The sequence below is a fragment of the Austrofundulus limnaeus genome, unplaced genomic scaffold (genome assembly GCF_001266775.1).
Source record: "Austrofundulus limnaeus strain Quisiro unplaced genomic scaffold, Austrofundulus_limnaeus-1.0 Scaffold1, whole genome shotgun sequence".
NCBI classification, from domain to species: Eukaryota; Metazoa; Chordata; class Actinopteri; order Cyprinodontiformes; family Rivulidae; genus Austrofundulus; species Austrofundulus limnaeus.
Genome location: NW_013952403.1, coordinates 9,639,735 through 9,661,083, shown reverse-complemented (window position 1 = coordinate 9,661,083; position 21,349 = coordinate 9,639,735). Strand labels below are relative to the sequence as shown.

The following is a 21,349-nucleotide window of genomic DNA, read 5'->3' as shown; positions in this document are numbered from 1 at the left end:
GGGCGGGCTTAAAAGAGGTGTGCTGCATGTCATTTGTTTCAACCCAGGCCTCACACACATACAGAGACTCACAGCAGGAGGTGACAGCTCAGAGAAGAGGTCCTTCAAATCCTGCGAGGATGGAAACCTGGTAAGAAGAAAGCAGGGTCTAAACGGCGAGAGACAGTAGAACCATGACTTGGAGGAGCCCTCTGGCCCTGGTGAGGGATGCCCTTCAAGGTCAGAGGGCACGGGAGAAGGAACTCCGCAGCCTGACCTCCAATCTGCCTCATGAGGGACAGGGGAGAGGAACGCAGCCCAATCGCTTCTTCTCATCCAACGCCATCAAAACCACCAAATACTCGCTTCTGTTTTTCATTCCCATGAACCTTTTCGAGCAGTTTCACCGTCTGGCTAACATCTACTTTGTGGGTTTGGCCATTCTGAACTTTATCCCCGTGGTGAACGCCTTCCAGCCAGAGGTAGCTCTGATCCCCATCTGTGTCATCTTGTCTCTGACGGCCCTGAAGGACGCCTGGGAGGACTTTAGGAGGTACCAGTCGGACAGGAGGGTCAACAACATGCCATGTTTCATCTACAGCAGGTATTTCATCTGAAGAATACAGACTTCTGTGTTCTCAGACAATAGAATGGTAACACACGCGTCTGTTTGAGATTTTAGCTTCCTGCTGAGTGTAGACTGTACACAGTTGTGTATGTTTGTGTAGTGTGCGTCCTCAGCCTTTCAGCCCCCCCTTTTGGGAGTTTATGACTTAGAGAATGTGTGGCAGATTATTCCTCTTCTGAAGAGCAACACAACAGCATCTCCCCTCATCACACTGCGCACGTTTGATGAAACCCTCGTCTGGGCGTTGCGTCAGCAGATGCAGGCAGGTTAGCTGTTTGCTATTTTTGAATTACTGGTGAAAAATGAATAATTCAAACATGGGGAGGGAGAGGAGATCATTTTCAGGCCCTTTTATTTCGGCGAGGTTTCGCAGGAACAATGAGGAGGAGAGGATGCAGCAGAGATTTTATAAATCCTAAAGTTTCAAAGATCTCAGATGAAGTGTTTTGTGTTTACACGGCAGCAGGATTCAGGTGACCTGAAATGTGGACTCTCCTGACCTTGAATTTCAGACTGTTGTCAGACCTCTTCATCGTGATAACATCAGAGTGAGCAGCATCCTGAGAGTCTCTTATGATAAACCTTTATCTAAGATTTATATAAATAAACTGTAAGCATATAAATGCTCTGATGGGGAGCCTTGGGAGTAAAATAATAAATTAAGGCAAAGCAGACTTAAAACAAATGTAGAGAGAAGGCCCAGCCATGTGACAGGCTGACAGCTCACATGGAATGCAGTCAGATGAGAGAAACTTGGCGTTAATTCGTCAGATCTCCAGATTTCTTCTTCATCTTTTTGTTTTCACAGAGTTGTTGAAGAGTCTGAGGTCTGAGCTTGTTGAGCCTTACCTTTTGGGAATTATATTTCTTCTAAAAGAAACACTTATCAAACTGAAACGCACCGACTGGTAATCAATGTTTGAACAGAAAGTCCTGCTCTTGTTTTGTTAAACACATCTCGGTGTACCAGTGGACCTTTAAAACCAGTCAGCCCACCTCATCGACTTTAATTCTGAGTGAATGACTTTTATTTACACATTACACGTCACGCCTAGTATCAGTTTGTTACAATAGCTTAAGTATCATGTTAGTTTGCAGAATTATAACATATTTTGTTTTTCTTAAACAGAGACTAGATGAACATGTGTGACTTTATAAAGATGTATGTTCATGATTTTATTGGATGAAAACAACCTTTTTAAATAAAAGTGAGTGTTGAGGAGAATTTCCACACATGGATTTAGATGAAACAATCATGTTAGTGTAATTGAATATAGCTAAACTTGGTCATCACGCTCTTAAAAGTTTTGGTTCAGTCAAATTTATTATATTTGAACAGGGCAAATGGAATTTGTCTTGGTAAATGTTTTTTTAACACATACTGACAGATTTGTTTTGATTCACATTGTGATTTAGACATTTTACTGTAACAAAAATTGATTCAGCTCTTCTGTTTTATTTGTGTTGGTTTTGCTGAATGAATTACAACAAATTAAACAGATCAAGATTGAAATTAAAACTAGCAACAATAAATCACTGGATTATTCAACAATTACTTTTAATGATAGTTCAATAAACCCGGTTAAAAAAAAAAAACAACAGTAGTACAGAATTTTAGTCAATGTTAAAATAATTTGTTAGACTGAGCCGACAAAACCATATAATTCTGGTTGGGACAAATAAATATAAAGTCAAAAGAAGACATTAGTTCTAATTTTTTTCCTTCAACAAGTTACATTTTTGCCTGTTACATAATATGAAAATATGGAGCCCAATCAGTGACACTGGATATAATAAATTCATGCGTGGTCATGAAATATTAAGTCATGGCTTTGCGTTGGTTAATGCGTCGCCTCAAGATAATTTTGAGCAGTTTCTCTTTGTGAAAACAGTGTTTTCATATATAATCTGACTCCAATGAGTGTCTCTACTCGTTGGAGTCAGATTATATATGAAAACACTGTTTTTGTTTTTAACTGTTCTAAGGTACCCCACACGTAATACACTGCTCAAAAAAATAAAGGAAACACTTAAACAACGCACGCTAAGTCCAAGTAAATCAAACTTTTGTGAAGCACATTCAACTCTGTACAGAACAAAGTACTCAATGCGAATATTTCATTGATTAAGATCGGGAGTTAGCGTGCGTTGTTTAAGTGTTCCCTTTATTTTTTTGAGCAGTGTATTATTAATTATTCACGGTGTACGTTTAATTCAAAGAGTACACCTCCATGGTTCAATCTAAAGGGTTAATTTTTTTAATAGTACTAGTATATTTTTTACTGTGTTCCCGAACATGACTTAACACTGACTCCTTCACAGAAGTCTATAAAGTACTGGAAAAAATAAATAAGTAAAAGTAAAAATACCTTAAGAGAAAATGACTTTGGTAAAAATAAATTTCACTGATGAGAAAAATACTTAAGTAAAAGTCTTGAAACTGTTCATAAAAACTGGGAAAGTAAAAGTAAAGGTATATTTACACACTCTCTAAGAAACAAATTGTAGAATTTACTGAACACTTTAACAGTCTTTACTCCTCCGGAGGGCAAAAATGTGCAGTTTCTGCCTTTAAACATTTCCAGACGCTACCGGAGGCTTTTATTTTGAGGACTAGACTGTCAGACAGCTTCCTCCGGTTCTTAACTTTAAAACATATCAAAAGGCTTTTAAGGAATTTCAGAGGTATCTGTAAACCAAAATGGTTCCACTAAACCAAGTGGAGAAAATATTTTTGCCTCATATTTACTCTACTAGGTTTGGTGAAACCGGCTGACATGACTTGGTTGAGTAAATTCAACTCTAGAGGTTTTTATAGTGTATAAATAACTCCTTCCATGACGAATTTGGACATATTTAATTTTGTAACAATTAACTAAATGTTAAATTTTAAAGTAAAGAAGTAAAAGTATCAATTTTAGGTTTTAAATGTAACTAAATAAAAATAACAATTTAAAAAAATCCTTGGTAAAATTACAAATCCTCAAAAAGTTACTTAAGAACTGTAACAAAGTAAATTTACTTAGTTACTATAAACCTCTGCTCCTTCCAAAGTCATGAGGTGAGAGAGGAATCTGTTTTAAGTAGGGTTGGGCATAATCGTATCTTCTGCAATTAATCGTCAGAAAAACTTTAATCGATTATTTTTTGGCACTTGACGATTAATACGATTAATGCCACCTGGCAGACTGACTGGCTTTTTCCCCGGTCAGTCCGCTCGGTGCTCCTCTCCGCTTCAAATCTGACGAACATTTAAACAAAAGTTTTGTAATTTATTTATCAACACAATTTAAAATTTGAAGTACAGCCTGAAGTCTGTGATTTTGACACAGTTAGAAAAAGATTTTTACGAAGAGCAAATCTTTTCCACTAAATTGGTCATGTGACTAGGACATAAAGGTGTCCAGGGACTCCAGGGGATTAATCGTCAAATTAATCGTTATCAGCCAAACACCACAATTAATCGTGATTAATTTTTTTTACCAATATCGCCCAACCCTAGTTTTAAGTGTTGGGCTTGAATTTTTTTTTTGTTTTTGGACAAATACACACCTGGTCGTCACCTGTGTCTTATATCTGCAACATAAAATGCTAGGAATTACTGCACGCCTAACAGCAAAAGACCCAAGTATATCATTCAGTCCTATATTAAAATAAATTAAATAAATTCAAACTTGTCCGTGTAAACAATCAAAAGTCTCTGGTTTCATAAAAATGACTACAATAATTATCTTGCGGTCATGCCCACAAGTTATTGTTTTTTATTATCAAATGTCACCAGACGGGCTCAGTAAGAATAAATGTAAACTTAACTGAATGTGTTTTTGTTAAGCAGACGTACTTGTAAAACAAGTCTCAAGTTTTCTCTTGGAATCACTCCGACCACAATAACTTCAGGTTCAAAACTAGCAGGGAGTTTGAATACTTATGGGATGCAAATAATTTAGTTGAATTTTAAGTGTTTTAATTTCGTCAGTGTGTTTTTGCATCTTAAGTGACCAGTTCTGTCAGTCACAATTCAGTGAAAGTTGTCCTACACTTTCTGAACCAAGAAAACTAAACTGAGAAGGGATCCAGACGGTAACAACTCTGTCTCGCAAATTCTTTGAACTTATTCAAACGTCCCGTGACAAAAGCCCCTTGCAAACACGTGAGGAAAAACCCTCAAGAACTTTTCGAAGCATTTTGAAATTTCATTCCCAAACGCTGCCAGCCAGGTGGCACACATTGAAGCCATTCCTCCTAACTAAATGCTGATCTAAGCAAATTTGCTTTTTGCAGTATAGCTTCAGCAGCACACAACTCTGTGGCCTTTGTCTCAAATCTAAACTACAAAAAAATGCTGTTTTTTTTGCAAAGCACTTCACAAATGCAACTCCAAAGAGTCAGTCTAACACAAAGACATACTGTTTCTGAATGAAAACATCAGAGTGAAAAAACATCTCCTCCTATTGTTTGCAGCGAGGCGTGGTGTGAAAGCAGCTACCTGATCAGGTCCTACATGCAGAGCAGCATACCTTCAGCTCTCTGTCACAGCTGCTAGACCGGCTCGTTGGTTCTGATCACAATGAGAGAGAAAGGTCTCAGAACAGGCCCGAATGACAAGGGTTCACTGCCGTATTCATTAAAGCTTCTTTACTCCAAATTCAAAACAAAATCACCTGGACCCCTCTCCAAGAACAATGGCATTTTTTGGTCTTTTTGGTTTCCTGTTGTTGGTTCATGAACAGCTGCTGCTGCTGAGCTTTAGATTCGCTCCATTTAAAGTGAATCAGACCCAACAATCGGTAAACGTGACCAACATGTAAGAAAGGGAAAGCCGTCCAGGGGGGGGGTTGCGATTGTTCACGTCTGGCACCTCTGATCGCAGGAAGCAGAAACGGTTCGTGGAGAGACGATGGAAGGACGTGCGTGTGGGAGATTTCGTGAAGGTGGTCTGCAACGAGATCGTTCCCGCAGACCTCCTCCTGCTCTACTCATCCGAACCCAACGGCGTGTGCCACATCGAGACGGCCAACCTGGACGGAGAAACCAACCTGAAGCAGAGGACGGTTGTTTCTGGAGTTTGCACAACGGTGGGAGATTGAGGAGACATTGACTCTTTTTTTGATTGTTTTTCTATTCCAGCAGGTTTCCACACTTCTGTCCTCCTACTTCTTGTTTTTGACGTGTAACTGAACAGTGCTGACGTGTCCTGACGTTCCTTACAGAACCTGCAGGTTGGCATTATGTCAGAGTGTGAGATGACCGTCAGAAAAAAAGCATTCCTGTTTGTCCACATACTTCAGTGCATTATATTTAGAGTACAGCGGAGATGCTCGGGTACAAACATTACCAAATCATTCTTGATGTTCAGGTTGAGTGGGATGTAAAAAAAAAAGTTTCTATTCACATTGTAAACATAGTTTCTGATTATTTTCCAGGATCGTGGATTTGAACCCGAGAGCTTCAACAGCACTGTGGTGTGTGAAAAACCCAACAACAACCTGAATCATTTCAAGTGTTTCGTGTGAGTATCAAACACTCGGCTAACGCGAATTCCCACCCAAAACTCCTCAGAGGCTTTTAAAACAGCCCAGGCAAAATTAATTCCAACCCACTCACTGGACCCTTTCGATGCTCGCAGACACATTATTGGGGCAGTAATAGACTGTAATCGATGTCCTCGGGCACCACAGCTCTTACAGGAGCTCTCCTCCTGCCGTCCATCTACGGCCATAAAGCAAGAGAATCGCTAATGGGGAATATGTCAGCAATAATGAAAATCTAACAAGATCTGACAGTAAAGGCGATTCTCGTTCTCTCTTGCTGCAGAGAGAAACCCAATAAGGAGAAGTTGGGCGCTGGCATCGAGAGTTTGCTGCTGCGAGGCTGCACAGTGAGGAATACGGGCCACGCTGTCGGATTTGTGGTGTATGCAGGTATTTTTCTCTGCCAGCCCACTGCTTTAACCTTAAGCCTTTAAAGAAAAGTGATGCTTTTTTTTCCTTTTAACTAACCTTTAATTAATTATATAAAGCTGCTTGTACAGGTGAAGGTTTGCAAAGTTACAGAACACAAAAGCGAAGCGGCTTGTGATGCCTTGTTTTTGTAGTCCAGGCTCTTCCCTCTTAACATGTACAGTACATGATCCCTAGACGTAGCAATATATCTTCAACAGAGAGCGAGCAGCTACCGTACATTCGATTAGTGCTGATCAATCAGTTCACTAATCAAACCAGACAGGCTCAGTCAGGAGGGAGGCCTCAAAGAGACAAAAGCTGAAACAAAGTGCTTCAGATAAATATGCTGCGATCCTTTTACCTTAAGGGTTAGATCTGGGAGTGCCTTCTGCAAAATAAGTTCAAAATGCATTCTCTGCATTTTATGCATTCAAATCAACAACATACAGAAGACAGACAAAGCATCGTCAAAGAAAGATTTGAGGACTGTTTCATGTCATTTGCTCTTACTGGCTCAGCCAGAGCTCAGATATGTAGCCTCATGATTACGAGACTGACCGGCGAGCCGACGAGTTTGCAGTTCTTTAAAAAAGGTCATTTGTCATCACTTCTGTGCAGAGAGAACTTTCTGCCCCACATTACACTACTGTACAGACTCTGCACTCTAAAACTACAGCATGGCAGCTCCTATAAGAGGATGTTTTGACTTTACTTTTAAACAATTTAAGTAGACGGAGGTGCTTCATCCTTATTTATCTACAGTCTTAACACTTTTATTAGCTGCAGCATGGTAATATGTGTGTGGCAGATTTATTGAGACGTTAAGTGAAAGAAGTGAAAGTTAAGCGTTTATTACTGCAGCTATCATTACTCTTTATGCAGGAGGCAGCCATTTTGTTCCTTGACCTTGAAGTTAATTAGGAATCTCTAAATCTCTGAATCTACGGAGGCATTCCAGTTGTTGTTGTTGTTTTTTTACCTAAAATTTTAAAATTCCAGAGTATGAATGGAACACACTGATTATACACAATATAGCTATGTCGGGGGTTTTAACCATAGATTTGCAAAAATACTTTTTTACTTTTGTGAAATTCATCTTTATTGAATTTGTGTAAGCTATGTAAGGTTCAAGCTATACTTCAGTTTTATTAATTAATTTATTTTCTTTAACTTTTAAACAGTTACATTTAGTATAGGCAAGCGCAAAATTAACTGTTTTGTATAATATGGTGGTTTGGAGCATTCGTTGCTAGCACTAGCATCATGCTAGCATGCTAGCACTCCCTCAGTTTAGCATGCTAGCAGTTATAAACTCTCACAAGACAAGGTACAGATGAGGTTCCTAAAATAATATTAATATTATTTATATATGTTATTAACAATAATATTGTTTATTTTTTGTGATGTCATCATTAAATCTATACAAATAGAAGCCTAAATACATGTTTTTCCACTCTATCAAACAATTGTTGAGATGCTAATAGAAAGCTAGTGGTTGCTAGCTAGATTTTTTTATGTTCCTGTACACATAATGCAAAATTAGCTTGTTTGAGCATATGATATGTATTTTTTGTTAACTAACTTGTTATCTTTGCATACCTTTTAAGGCCATGAAACCAAGTCCATGCTCAACAATGGCGGGTCGAGGTCCAAGCGCAGCAAACTGGAGCGTAAGCTAAACATAGACGTCTTCTTCTGCGTCATCCTCCTCTTCACCATGTGTCTCGTCGGCTCAGTGGGTCAGTAATGAATCGCATCAGTTTACCGTAGAGTCACTGCACAAACTGACTCATTCTCATTTATGACGTGGAGGGGAGGGGCTCGTTAGCTTTTCAATTAAAAAAGATCGACTCACTTTGGCCACAGGCTCAACACGAGCTAAAAGAGGAGTTGGTGGAAATGTGGCAAAAATAGCTTTCCTGTCTGCCTGACAGTCAGTGTGAATAATCCTGCTGTTTTCATACATGCAGGTCACTACATGTGGCTGGAGTCACGGACTGGGTCGCCCCCGTACCTACTGCCTGACAGCAGAAGTAACAGTCTGGCTAGTTTCCACATGTTCTTCACCATGATCATCCTCCTGCAGGTGACATTGTTATCAATGTTTAAAAATAGTTCATTGAATACTTTGAGGTCATCTAACCCATTTTTGTTATCTTTTGTCTCTGGGTTACCCATCACCTTTTTGGCATCTCTTGTTGAACGAATCCTTCCTCTCAGATCCTGATACCCATCTCCCTCTACTTGTCTATTGAACTGGTGAAGATTGGCCAGATCTTCTTCATTGTTAATGACATCGACCTGTACGACGAGGAGACAGACAGCTGCATGCAGTGTCGAGCTCTGAACATCACAGAGGACCTTGGACAAATCGACTACGTCTTCTCAGACAAGACGGGCACTCTCACCGAGAACAAGATGGTGTTCCGCCGATGCACCATCATGGGCACGGAGTTTCCACACAAAGAAAATGGTAAATAACACCTAAAAAAGTAATAAAGTGCGAAGCTAGTGTGCCTCCAGGATCCTGATGCTACTGTAGGCTACTAATTAGAAATCACACAAAATACAGTGACTCACTAGTACACTAGTGCAAACAATAGGACATTTGCACTAATTTCTTTAGAGCCTGCAGTAGTACAAAACTTTAGAAATTGGATTATGTAAAAAACTGTATGAACTAACCTCTGTCTGAGTTTCCTGTCATTTCACTTTAAACAAATAATCCTAATGTTCTAAGTCAGTGTATTTTTGGGGGACATTTTGCAGCTATTCGCCTTGCTGTCCTTGATGAGCCTGAGTCCGAGGAAGAGATTATCTTCAACCAGCGTCCACATTCCTCCCAGACGGCTTGGTCCTTCGAAGGGGAGGACGCCGGACCCATGGACATGCATCGACGTGGCCAGAAGAAAAGCAAGGTGGTGGGAACGGCCCGGAGCGACGTGGCCTTCAGCAGTCCCCTGGTATGATGATTCCTAAGTTTTGCACCAAAAGTCACCTCAGGCTCACTTTGATTTACACGGAGCCCGTCTGGTGACAATGAATTAAAAAATAATAATAATAATTCGTGGCTACTAGATAATAACTTGTGGCTACAAGATAATTGACACATAGCCACAAGATAATTACTGCAGTCATTTCCATGCCCAGATTGTTGCTTGTTTACATAGACATGTTTGAGTTAATTTATTTTTATTTTAGAATAGGATTAAATGACGTACTACGTCACTTGTGGTTAGACAAATGTAATTCTTAGCATTACACGTTGCAGCTGTAAGACAGGTGACGAGTGGCGTTGTCTTTGTCCAAAAAAACTGTATTTTCTTTAAGTTCGACACTCAAAACAGGCTTCTCTCACCCTGTGTCTTAGTCATGTCGCATTCAGGAACGCAGAAAAAACAAACAAAAAACAAACAAACAAACAAAAAAGACATTTTTCCGACACGCATAGGGCATTTAATTTCATCTTGTAAATACTAGTAGGCTATTATGAAAAATTAACCTTATAGATTGAATTATGGAGGTCTAATCTTTCGTTTAAACACACACACACACACACACACACACATACACACACACACACACACACACACACACACACACACACACACACACACACYAATAAATAAATAAATACGTGTTACGTTTGAAGGATTAGTTGTAACATTACACTTTATTTGATAAACATATATTTTAAATGTTCAGTTTTGTACATTTTAAAAAAATATTTTAACACAGATGGGGCCATTTTATTTACATGCAAAGCATTCTGGGTAAATGATGACGTGGATAGGTCATCGGTGCGAGGCTGCTAGCCAGCTATATCCACCCTGAAGGTTAATCTTGGACAATATCTGATGATCGACTCTTTTAAATGAAACCAGAGAGCGTTGACAGAGAGGAGAAGGTAGAAATGACTCAGCCTGGAACTGAAAATATGGATGGAGGACAACAGAGCTGCTTCATGGAAGAAGAACCTCAGCTTAGCCTGTTAGCCTTAGCATTAGCCCCGATGCTCTGGTGTGACAAACAAGCTAAACTGAGGTCCTCCATCCATATTTTCAGTTACAGGCTGAGTCATTTCTACCTTCTCCTCTCTGTCAACGCTCTCTGGTTTCATTTAAAAGAGTCAATCATAGATATTGTCCAAGATTAACCTTCAGGGTGGATATAGCTCGCTGGCAGCCTCGCACTGATGACCTATCAACATCATCATTTACCCAGAATGCTTTGCGTGTAAATAAAATGGCTCAGTTCGTGCAATATATTTTTAAACTTTTAGTTTAAAAATAAAAAAATAAACAGGCTACAGTATTTTTACAGTCTTCATTTTAAAGTTAAAATAAAAGTTTATCAAACAAAGTCCAACGTTGCAACTAATCATAGATCCCTTTAAATTATTATTAATATAGTATATATAATCTAAATGCAACATTGTCTCATCGTGACCGCAAGATAATTAAAATGTAGCCATGAGTTATTATCTCATCTCAACGCATAATTTTTACATTTTTTTAATCCAATGTCACCGGTGGGGCTTCATAATTTTATGCCTCTTTGTGTACAATAGTTTTGTCAAAGGGTCGTGAACATTTTTTTTTTCTAGTAGAAACTGTTTTTACCAGTTTCAAATTGTCCAAAACCTCAAACGGTCCTTTTATTTTACCCAAATCGGACTCATCTCTGAGTCAAAGGCCTCGTGGTCCCAGTCCCTGCCACAGATGGTGGAGCTGCTAGGTGTCAGCGATGGCTCAGCGGCGGCCCTGTGTCTGTGACGGGACATATGGTCACACCGAGTACCACTTGGCATGCATCATCCATGTTACATCAGCTGTAAATGTGCACTATAGATTAGTCAGCTGCTGTTATGATATACAGTACAGTATCTCTGTGCCTATTTTTGTCCAGGAAGCCTGGAGATACTGAGTCTGAGACAGGGAAAAAAAAAAGGCCTGCAGAGAGCCCAATTTTACTGCTTCACACGCTGCGTCTCAAGCAGAGCAGAATGATTGCAGGGGGAAAAAAAACACATCCTCCCTTCTTCTTTGTCCTTCATTTAACCTTGCATTAAAAAAAGGTCAAACATAAAGTTTAAAACCATTAAAACTTTCCCTAAATTAAGTCAACCAATAGGAGACACTTTTATTTGAGTGAAATAAGGTTTTATTGATGCACGCTGAGCATCCAGCAGCCTGATTAACTGCTTTCTCCTCCACCAGGAAACTGAAGTCGTTCCGGATCAGAACCTGGTCCGGCAGATTAGCAGAGCGGAGAGCAGAGGCGGCAGCCAGAGGACGGATCCTTACCTGGACTTCTTCCTGGCTCTCACCATTTGCAACACGGTGGTGGTTTCCAGGGCAACAGCTCGGAGACAGAGGGTGAGTTTGCTGAGAGAGCAGCCGAAGCCGAGGAGAGAGAGAGACAAAAATGGATGAAAATTCTGTCCTCTTTAAACTTACAGCAGCTCAGCACACCTGGTGAACAGATGCATTTGTGTAGACCTAAAATAAATCTGTTTTAAAGGTCTAGTAACAATGTTTTCTGTGTGTTTGCCTTTATTTTTAGGCGGGTTTGTCTCCATGCTCCTCTCAGACAAATAACTCTTTTGAAGCATTGTCTGATCTGGTGAAGAAGGCCAGTTTATTAATCCAACGCAAGTCCAGCAGATTCCGCGCCCAGTCCCAGGGCCCGGTCATAGACTCTGTAAGGATGGAGAGCCCTGCAGACACTAATGGTCTGTCCCCGAGCGTCAGGCCTACAGCACCTGCAGGCTCAGAGAATCTCTACTATGAAGCAGAGAGTCCAGACGAGGCGGCCTTGGTCCACGCAGCCAGGGCCTACGGGTTTGTCCTGCTGGCCCGCACCCCTAAAAATGTGAGTGTGAGGCTTCCGTCCGGGCAGGTCCTGGACTTTGAGGTGCTGGACGTCTTGACCTTCGACTCTAACAGGAAGAGGATGTCTGTGCTGGTGCGACACCCCATCACCAAAGAGTGCGTGCTGTACACCAAAGGTGCAGATTTTGCCATAATGGAGCTGCTGGGAACACCATACGCAGGTAACTGCTGCTCAGAGTAAAATTAGTTCAGCTTATTTGAGCAGAAAGGACAGAGTAGAAATAATATTTAGCTCCGTGCAAATGGTTTAAACCAGCCCTAAACGTGGGAATGCTGACTCAGCATTCAGTTTTCCTGTTTTTCATTTTAAACATGCTTTTTTGTAATCTAACTACATCTGAAAACCCTGTGCAAATCTTTCAGCTCATACAGGACTTTTGTTTTTTATTTCCTTTTATAACTTGAAAATTTTAAATATTTTCCCCTTAGAAGTCATTCTTTAAATGAAAACGTTGTCTTTGAAATCTGTTTCAGCATACTTGTTCTATTTTTTTTTGTTGTTTATGCTACTTTTAGGTTTTAATGGATCATCAGCTAATTTTTGCATTTGCTACTTTAGCATTAAGCTAGCTTTTTAATTGTTTTTGCTACTTTTTAGGTCTTAACTAGTCTTATGGTTCTTCAGGTTTAGCAATTAGCTATTTTTAGCTTTTAGCTAGTCTTTTGCTACTTTTCGGTTTTAACTAGTTTTATGGTTCTTTAGGCTTAGCAATTAGCTGTTTTAGCTTTTAGCTAGCCTTTTGCTACTTTAGAGAATCCATTTGCTATTTTTTAGGTTTTAATGGGTCATCGGCTACTTTTTGCTTTTGCTTCTTTAGCATTTAGCCAGCTTTTTAATTCTTTTTGCTACTTTTTAGGTTTTAACTAGTCTTATGGTTCTTTAGGTTTAGCAATTACCTGTAGCTGCTCTTAGCTTTTAACTAGCTTTTTGCTAGTTTTAGCTTTTAGCTAGCCTCTTGCTTCTTTAATGAGCCTTTTTCTACTTTTTTCGTTACTTTTTGGCTAATTTTCTGCGGTCAGACCTTTTGTATTCTTTCAAAGTATTGATGATCTGTAGTTTTTGTTCTGACTTTGGCTGCTTTATCATCCATCATCCAAGACATAGTGACTCCAGGCTTTTGCACTGTACTATGTTCTACAGTATTAAAAAATGACAGTTTTATTAGAGTTGTGTTTTTTTTATCTGCAGAAAACCTCAGTAAGAGTCATAAAAACATAGCGTCTGATACTCAGCGTCACCTGGACGGCTATGCTAAGGAGGGTTTCCGCACTCTGTGCATCGCTAAGAAGGTATGAAACTCACCACACCCAAACATCATTTCTCCTGCAGAACAAGATGTTTGTTTCATCCTCTTTATTTTTCTGTGGCAGGTTGTGAGTGAAGACGAGTACAGACGCTGGTTGGTGAGCAGAAAGAGCGCTCAGGCTGCTATAGAGCAGAAGGAGCAGCTCATCATGGACACAGCTGTGCAGATGGAGACAAACCTCACCCTGCTGGGTAACACATTTCAAACCCTCGTCACCCACACCTCTTGAAATACAGATAATAAGATCTGTGTCTGAACCATGGCTGTCCTCGGGACGTTTGTCCTCCTGCAGGGGCGACGGGCATCGAGGACCGGCTGCAGGAGAACGTCCCGGACACCACTGTGGCTCTACGAGAGGCAGGGATCCATGTGTGGGTGCTGACAGGTGACAAGCTGGAGACGGCTGTCAACATCGGCTACGCCTGCAGGCTACTGGAGGACGAAGACCTGTTGATTAGCATGAGCTGCAAAAACAAGGTGAGGATAGCCTCAAAACGGGCTGCCTTTTTATTCTATTCGTAGCTAAAACATTTTGATGAGAGTGTGGGGGTCTGCCTTTAAAAACAGGGTCATGCAGGAACCAAACCTTCATAATAACCTGGGGTTTTCTCATCAGATAGAAATTACTGAGGTGAAACAGAGGGAGCTGCTCCGGTCTCATCTGAGTCACTAAAGTGACTGATGATGACTGGAGTCAGGCGCCCCCTAAACAATAACTAATGCTTTCATACCTAATTACCAGTCTAAAATCCAGCTCTCAAAGGAAATACTCTTAAATTAACTTTTTTTGTTTTGTTTTCGTTTGATGACCAATTGAGTGTTTCACTCCTTCATCCACCATCCTGTCAAACCTATTTAAAACAGCCAGCTGTATTCAGGGGGAAAACAGGAAAAGCCAGGCGTATTCATCATGATAGTTTCCTTTTGGCAAAGTGTGGCAGAATGACGAGTCTAATGGGACCAGAGCCTGAGTCAGACCGTAATCTGTGGTCTGTTAGAGCGATAATCCAGCAGGGATATTTTTAACAACAATGGTTTTATTTGGGTTTTTAGGTTACGCTGTCAGTTTTCACAACTACACGTTTTTTAAGTAGTAGTTGGAGATTTAAGTAATCCTTGGATGCACATCTTCAACTGATTCAAGATGGCCGCCACGATTGATCAAACTCAATCTATTTTACAGATATTGAACAAACATGGTAGTAGCTGAGAGTCGGGTATAAGGTGATCCAGGTTTAATGTTTATGCTAAAGTTGTAAGTATATGTTGTACAAGTTGGGGATGACTCAGCTACTACCACACCAGATTTTAGCTCAATATCTGCAAAAAGGGTAGAGTTGTAACCATTTTTGTGTAGGATAAGGTTGGTTAGCTGTGACGGCCATCTTTGATGTGGTTCACTCCAAAAGGGAATCAGATGTAGTTTAATCTTCATTTAAATCAATCCACTGATGCACAAAACATTTTGCTAACAGATGTGATCCTTAATTCATTCATGTTTATTTCTTTAGCACCAGCTCACAATAAAAGTCGTCTCATGGTAAATAAAATAAAATAAAATAAAACGTGCTAAAACTCTAAAAAGTACTGCAGTCAAAGTCCAGCTGTTGTGTTTCAGGTGACGTGTACGTCCAGCCTGGACTGTAATCTGGAAGAGATGAGGAGGTACAGCGAGAACCCTCAGAATGTGGGCACCATTCCCAACATCTCCCTGGTGATCGATGGACACACTCTGGCCATGGTGCTGTCCCCCGACCTGCAGGACCGGTTCGTGGACCTGGCCAAACGCTGCCGCACGGTGCTGTGCTGCAGAATGACGCCCTTACAGAAGAGCGCCGTGGTGAAACTGGTCAGGGACAAACTCAAAGTCATGACGCTGGCCGTCGGTAAGAAGAAAACAACATTTGAGCTGATTGTTTACATATGATACATTACATATGATGTCTCAGTTTGTATATAAAGGAAATAAATTAGTTGTAAATGTCTCATTTTGCACTGATCATGTGATCCACATTAACTTGATGTCAGTTTGTCAGTGCAGATTAGCTATGGCAGCCATCTTGAACAGGGTTGTACATGATGATGTACATCTAATAGTTACTTTCTGAAAGCTTCATTAAAATCTGACATATTTTGATAACAAAGTAGGCTGACTCCAACACTTTGTGCTAAAGTTTGAAACAAATATTTCCCACAAGTAGACTCTCAGCTACCCCTGCACCAATATTTAGCACGTCTGTAAAACTTACAGTTCCCATTGAACTGTAAATTCATTTTTACTTTAAATTCATCCACTTCCCACATTAGGCAAATATTCCAACATTTAGTTTAGAGCATAAAGACACATGTAGAGCAGAATCATACCAAAGACCTGATTTATTAAACTGTAATAACTGTGTCGAACTCAGTTAAAGAATAAAATGTCAAAACTTTGAGGAAAAATCCAAAGACTGATGTTGAAAACTGAACTTGTGTGAATAAACTGTGTTGTTTGTGATTTCAGGTGACGGTGCAAACGATGTCAACATGATCCAAGCAGCTGATGTTGGTGTGGGGATATCCGGTCAGGAGGGGATGCAGGTTGGATCTTCTTTCTGTGACTGCAAATAAACACATTTTTAATCAAATAGTTGTTTTTACACCAGCCTTAAACGCCTCACGTGTCCTCTCTGTCACTTCCAGGCGGTCATGGCGAGCGACTTCGCCATTTCTCGCTTCAAGCACCTGAAGAAACTCCTGCTGGTCCACGGACACTGGTGCTACACTCGGTTGGCCAACATGATTATTTATTTCTTCTATAAGAATGTGGTGAGTCTCAGATCTGAACTGGAGGGCTCTGAGGTCTTCTGCTCTGACTTGTTGTTAATCCTGTTTTTGTTTTTATTTTCAGGCCTATGTGAACCTTCTGTTCTGGTACCAGTTCTTCTGTGGCTTTACAGGCACAGCCATGATCGACTACTGGCTGATGATTTTCTTCAACCTCTTCTTCACCTCGACACCCCCCATCATGTTCGGGATCTTTGACAAAGATGTATCTGCGGAGGTCCTGCTGGGGGTCCCTGAGCTGTACAGGACGGGTCAGGGTAAAGGGGTCAGTAAGGAAAAATAAAAACAACTAAAGATTTATTAAGACGCATTTGAATAATGTGTGCATTCCCAAATGTTTTTACACACTTCCTGTTCTTTAGGAATATAATTTCCTAACGTTCTGGATTTCCATTCTGGATGCCTTCTATCAGAGCCTGGTGGGCTTCTTTATTCCATATTGGGTAAGAAACACGTTTTTCTATGGTACGTTCCTTTGTTAATCAATGGTTCCCATCTTTTCTGACATTTAATTGTTTGTTTTATTTTTGGCTTAAGGTTTATAAGGATTCAGATGTTGATATTTTCACTTTTGGAACTCCTCTGAACACCATCTCTTTATTCACCATGCTGCTGCATCTTTCCATAGAAATCAAATCCTGGGTGAGTGCTGACCTGAGCTTTATCGCTCGCTGTTTTTTCGCTCGCTGTTTTTTTTAACCAAAATATCTCATGAACCATTTAAAAAGAATTTGAAGGGATTTCTCAAACTGAATGAACCTTAGCACAAAGTAAGGAAATTTGTGTTTGGTATGTTATTTCTTTATTGTAACAATGCTTCTTGGTAATAAATCTTAAGCAATTTAAAAGTCTGTTAATTCCCTTTTAAATTATGCCACATTTGTAAGGAACATGCATTGTGGGATAAGCAGAAGAACTGAGTATGTATGTTGTACACATGAAAAATTTCTCTGCCAATGCCAAACAGCTTATTTTGCTGTTGACACCGTTTTGAGTTCTTCTGGTACCCCCAGGTGCTGCCAATCAGGTGCTCTGTATAAGATTTATTGTCAAGAAGCATTGTTACAACAAAGATATAATCTACCAAACAAAAAATTCCTTACTTTTTGTGTCAAGTTTACTACATATTCACTTTCAGACTCCACAAAATTCATATTGACTGCCACAACCACGTGACTACAGAAAACACTAAAATGGATGTAATTCAGTCAATTTCACAGATTTTGAGCTAAAACCTGTCACGTTAGAAGCTTAGAATCCTTCATAACATTATACCAAAACTTTTACTCAGTGTGCAAGTTCGTCGCTTTAAAATTCAACACCATCTGACAACAAAAACAAATCTCTAAATAACCTCAAAATAGATGTTATTTAATGTGCATCTGCCACTGATTAGCTTAGCCACCACTGCTAATCCAAATAAGAAACCACCAAAGTAATTATAACTCAGTCAATTTTTTTTTAAAAACTGAGCTGAAATTTATTGTAGTAGTAGCGTCATCCTCAACACAGACCCACATAGTAAAACAGGTTTGGCCCAGTTCTGGCCCACACTGCAACTCTCTTACTCTGTCCAGATGCTGTAAAGAATGACAGCTCTTTGGTAACCCCAGATATGGTTTTCCAGAGGTGGTCTCTGAATGGGCCAGCACCACATAAACCAAACCACAACAAGGCCGGTTGTGACATGCAATTTTAAAATCAGTGCCAGCACTGCCAGACCCCTGGCCCACATCAGGTTGTCATATGGCCAGCAGGGCCAGCCTGACACCAGAACTGGCCCACAGCTGTGTGCTACGTATATGGGGGACTCTGATGTTGCAGCGTAACATTAGAACACCTATATTGTTTATTTTCAAAGTTAAACAGCTCCATCATTTTCTAATTATAAGATCTCCATCTAACTCTCTGGTATGAAAGGCAGCGGGTGAAAAACTGTACCTTTATTCAAGGAATAATATGTTTTTTATTTATTTATCCCTGCATCAAAGTATTTCTGTTCCTATTAAATATGTCTTGTTGTTTTTGTTTGTGTGGTAGACGGTGGTCCACTGGATTATCATGCTGGGCAGCGTGGGGCTGTACTTCGGTGTGACGCTTGCCTACAGTGCCATCTGTGTTAACTGCAACCCCCCGTCCAATGCCTACTGGGTGCTCCAGAGCCAGATGGGCGATCCCATGTTCTACCTAGTCTGCACCATCTCCACGCTGGTAGCTCTGCTCCCCAGGTACCGTCATCGCCCCTGCATCTGGTCGCACTTCAAATTGAGCAGGAAGTAGGGATTTATTGTGCTCTTGTCATCATAAAAAAGTGATTTGGAGAAGATCAAAAGCAGCAGATTGTAGCCTTTCCCCACACTATTTTTTTTTTCATTTGTACTTTATTTCATGTGCTGTCCCAGTATATGTACTGTATGTCATTACATGTTGGGAAATCCCTAAGTCTGTTTTTATCAGCCCAAAGACGAAGGCAGACTAACATGTTCCTGTGTGTGATTATTCTTAGAAAGCAATCGCTGGATGTACATCTACAGCTGATTAACTTTAGGAGTCAACTCAGTTTAAGATGGTTGCCACAACGTATCAACCTGAGTCAACACAAAAATACCTCCAGTTCAGTCATTTTTACAGATTTACAGCTTAAATCTGATGGTTTAGTGGCCAAGAGTCACCCATAGCACATAGTCTGAGCACTAACATGTCGAATAACATGACATCACACATATAGTTATTTACAACTATTAAACTCTGCTAAGACTTTCATATAAATTATAAAATGACTTCCATAATAAAAAAAAACTACATGCAATGTAAGAACTCTCAAATGTCATATCACACTCCAGCAAAAAGATTCAAAATGGCAACAAAGTGTTAACTGAGTTATGATTATCATAATGATAATAAAATTAAAGATGAATGATAAATAACTTAGTTTTCCAATTTGTTTTTTAATCGTTTGCTCATTACTGTTTCCCAATATTAGATTACATTTGAGCTCTCCCAACATGGGAATTAAAATGATAAAAGGCATCAAATAAAATCTCTAACATTAGAAACTTATATCTGTTTATGAGGAGCCAAAACTGATCAGAACATCTTTTCGGTGTGTTTAATCCTGATCATTTGTCTGTATTTGTGGTTTAGATTTTGTGCTGACATTTTGCATTTGTAATAAACTGAAAGGATTGTATATATTGCAAATGTGTTCTGGGCTAACCTGCAGTTTAAAAAAAGCATTAATAGAAAGGTTCAGTGTGCTCTGCAGCATCCCTCGTCTTCCTCTCTGCTGCTGATGCTTCTCTTGAAAGTGCTGATATTTAGAGAAGATGCTCTGATTTACATCAAAGGCCCACATGTTTTTTTTCCACTGGCCTAGTTTTCTAACCACCACCCTCCCTCTCTCTCTCTCTCTCGCTCTCTCTATCTCTCTCCCCCTCCCTCCTTTCCTCCCTCAGGTACACGTTTCACGTGCTGAAGAACTCCATATCCCCCTCCCCACTCCTACAAGGCCGGGAACTGGACCGGATGGACCCCAGCACAAGAGATCAGTGGATCAGGGAGTGGAGGGGCTTCAGAGGAGGTGGAGGAGGGCAGGTTAAACGCTACCAACTGTCTCCCCCACCCTCTCCCACTCAGGAAACCCCCGTGGACTTTCGTCCCGAGTTTCTCAACAGTGCTGAAGCCACGAGTGATGATTTCAGTCTGAACGTCACCACACAGAGGCCTGTGTACACATGATGGGTTTTAAAAAAACGAGCACCATGATAATAATTTATTTAGAAAATTGTAAATGTCTGAACTGCTACATGTGGATGAGTGAGTACTGTTTTGATTTTGAAGGGATAAAAAAAGACTGGATGTAAATTTTCCAATAAACTGTTAATTTAAGCATGTAGGTTAACGTCTTCTTCCTCTCCTCTGAACAAATATGCCTGATAATTTCCTGATTGGTTTTCAGCTCATGGTGGTAACCCAATTAGTCATGACACCCACTCCTTTAAAATAAATGGCACTTTCCCGAGCAAAACTCTTCCCACCGACGATTAATCACAAACAGGATTCATCTATCTTGTAAAATAGTCACAAAAGTACACAATAATACATTTTCCCCCTCCTTTCAATTTTCCTTATCAAAGCCACTTGTAAAAAACAAAAAGGGCTGACTCATCACGAGCATACTTCATTATACAGATGCAGCTCTGCTTATATAACAGTCTTCAGTTGGATCATTGCTGCCCTCTGGTGCTGAGAATAAAGCGCTGTGGGAAAGGTCACAGGGACAAAGGGAAACAGGCATTCAGACAGCAGAGGTTTGGTTTCATTGTATGAGGGGATTCAATTTATAAAAATGCATCTTTTGTTGAGAAATTGGCACAGCGTAACTAAAAATACACATCTGTTGCAAAGAATCAAATCTGCTAACATATAACAAATTGACAAGAATGTTCTGAGGGACAGTCAAGTTGTTTTTGATGTGATTACCACCTTAACTGTGACGTCAGAGGCATGATGAGTATTAAGAATAGAGGAAAAGTCTTCCTCTAGGCTAACGGCTATCAAAACGGTACCTTGTTTTGTCGTTTTTAGGCTTATAAAACAACCCTTTCTAAAATAAATGTCCTACAGATGTGGAGTTAAATATTGTTTATATATATACTTTTTATTATATACTGTACATTGGCTAATTTTAAACCTCAACACTTTTGCATGACTCTATTGTTGCCGTCCAAATCAAACAATGTCCATGTTTCTACACAATGTGCTGAGCATACA

The 21,349-nt window shown here is 40.0% G+C and overlaps 1 protein-coding gene across 2 annotated transcripts; it reads left to right on the top strand.

The window, feature by feature from the left end:
* The first annotated feature begins 80 nt into the window (after positions 1-80).
* Positions 81-20,464, top strand: atp10b (ATPase phospholipid transporting 10B). Of its 2 annotated transcripts, XM_014008828.1 has the most exons (22): positions 81-583; positions 5,478-5,682; positions 5,818-5,826; positions 6,031-6,116; positions 6,422-6,528; positions 8,157-8,288; positions 8,520-8,635; positions 8,770-9,022; positions 9,319-9,512; positions 11,769-11,927; positions 12,115-12,604; positions 13,633-13,733; positions 13,815-13,941; positions 14,043-14,227; positions 15,369-15,636; positions 16,254-16,330; positions 16,433-16,558; positions 16,641-16,841; positions 16,939-17,019; positions 17,114-17,218; positions 18,617-18,804; positions 20,032-20,464. In XM_014008828.1, exons 1-22 carry the CDS (start codon positions 174-176, stop codon positions 20,312-20,314), a joined length of 3,903 nt encoding a protein of 1,300 aa, XP_013864282.1. In that variant the 5' UTR covers positions 81-173; the 3' UTR covers positions 20,315-20,464. The 2 variants fall into 2 exon arrangements, with proteins under 2 accessions (XP_013864282.1, XP_013864290.1); XM_014008836.1 differs by lacking the exon at positions 5,818-5,826.
* The last annotated feature ends 885 nt before the right edge of the window (positions 20,465-21,349 follow it).

Coding starts and splice junctions, on each gene's coding strand:
- atp10b (XM_014008828.1), top strand. CDS start 174: ATGACTTGGAGGAGCCCTCTGGCCCTGGTGAGGGATGCCCTTCAAGGT. Junction 8,289..8,519: donor GTGTCTCGTCGGCTCAGTGG/GTCAGTAATGAA, acceptor TCATACATGCAG/GTCACTACATGTGGCTGGAG. Junction 17,020..17,113: donor GCTTCTTTATTCCATATTGG/GTAAGAAACACG, acceptor TTTTGGCTTAAG/GTTTATAAGGATTCAGATGT.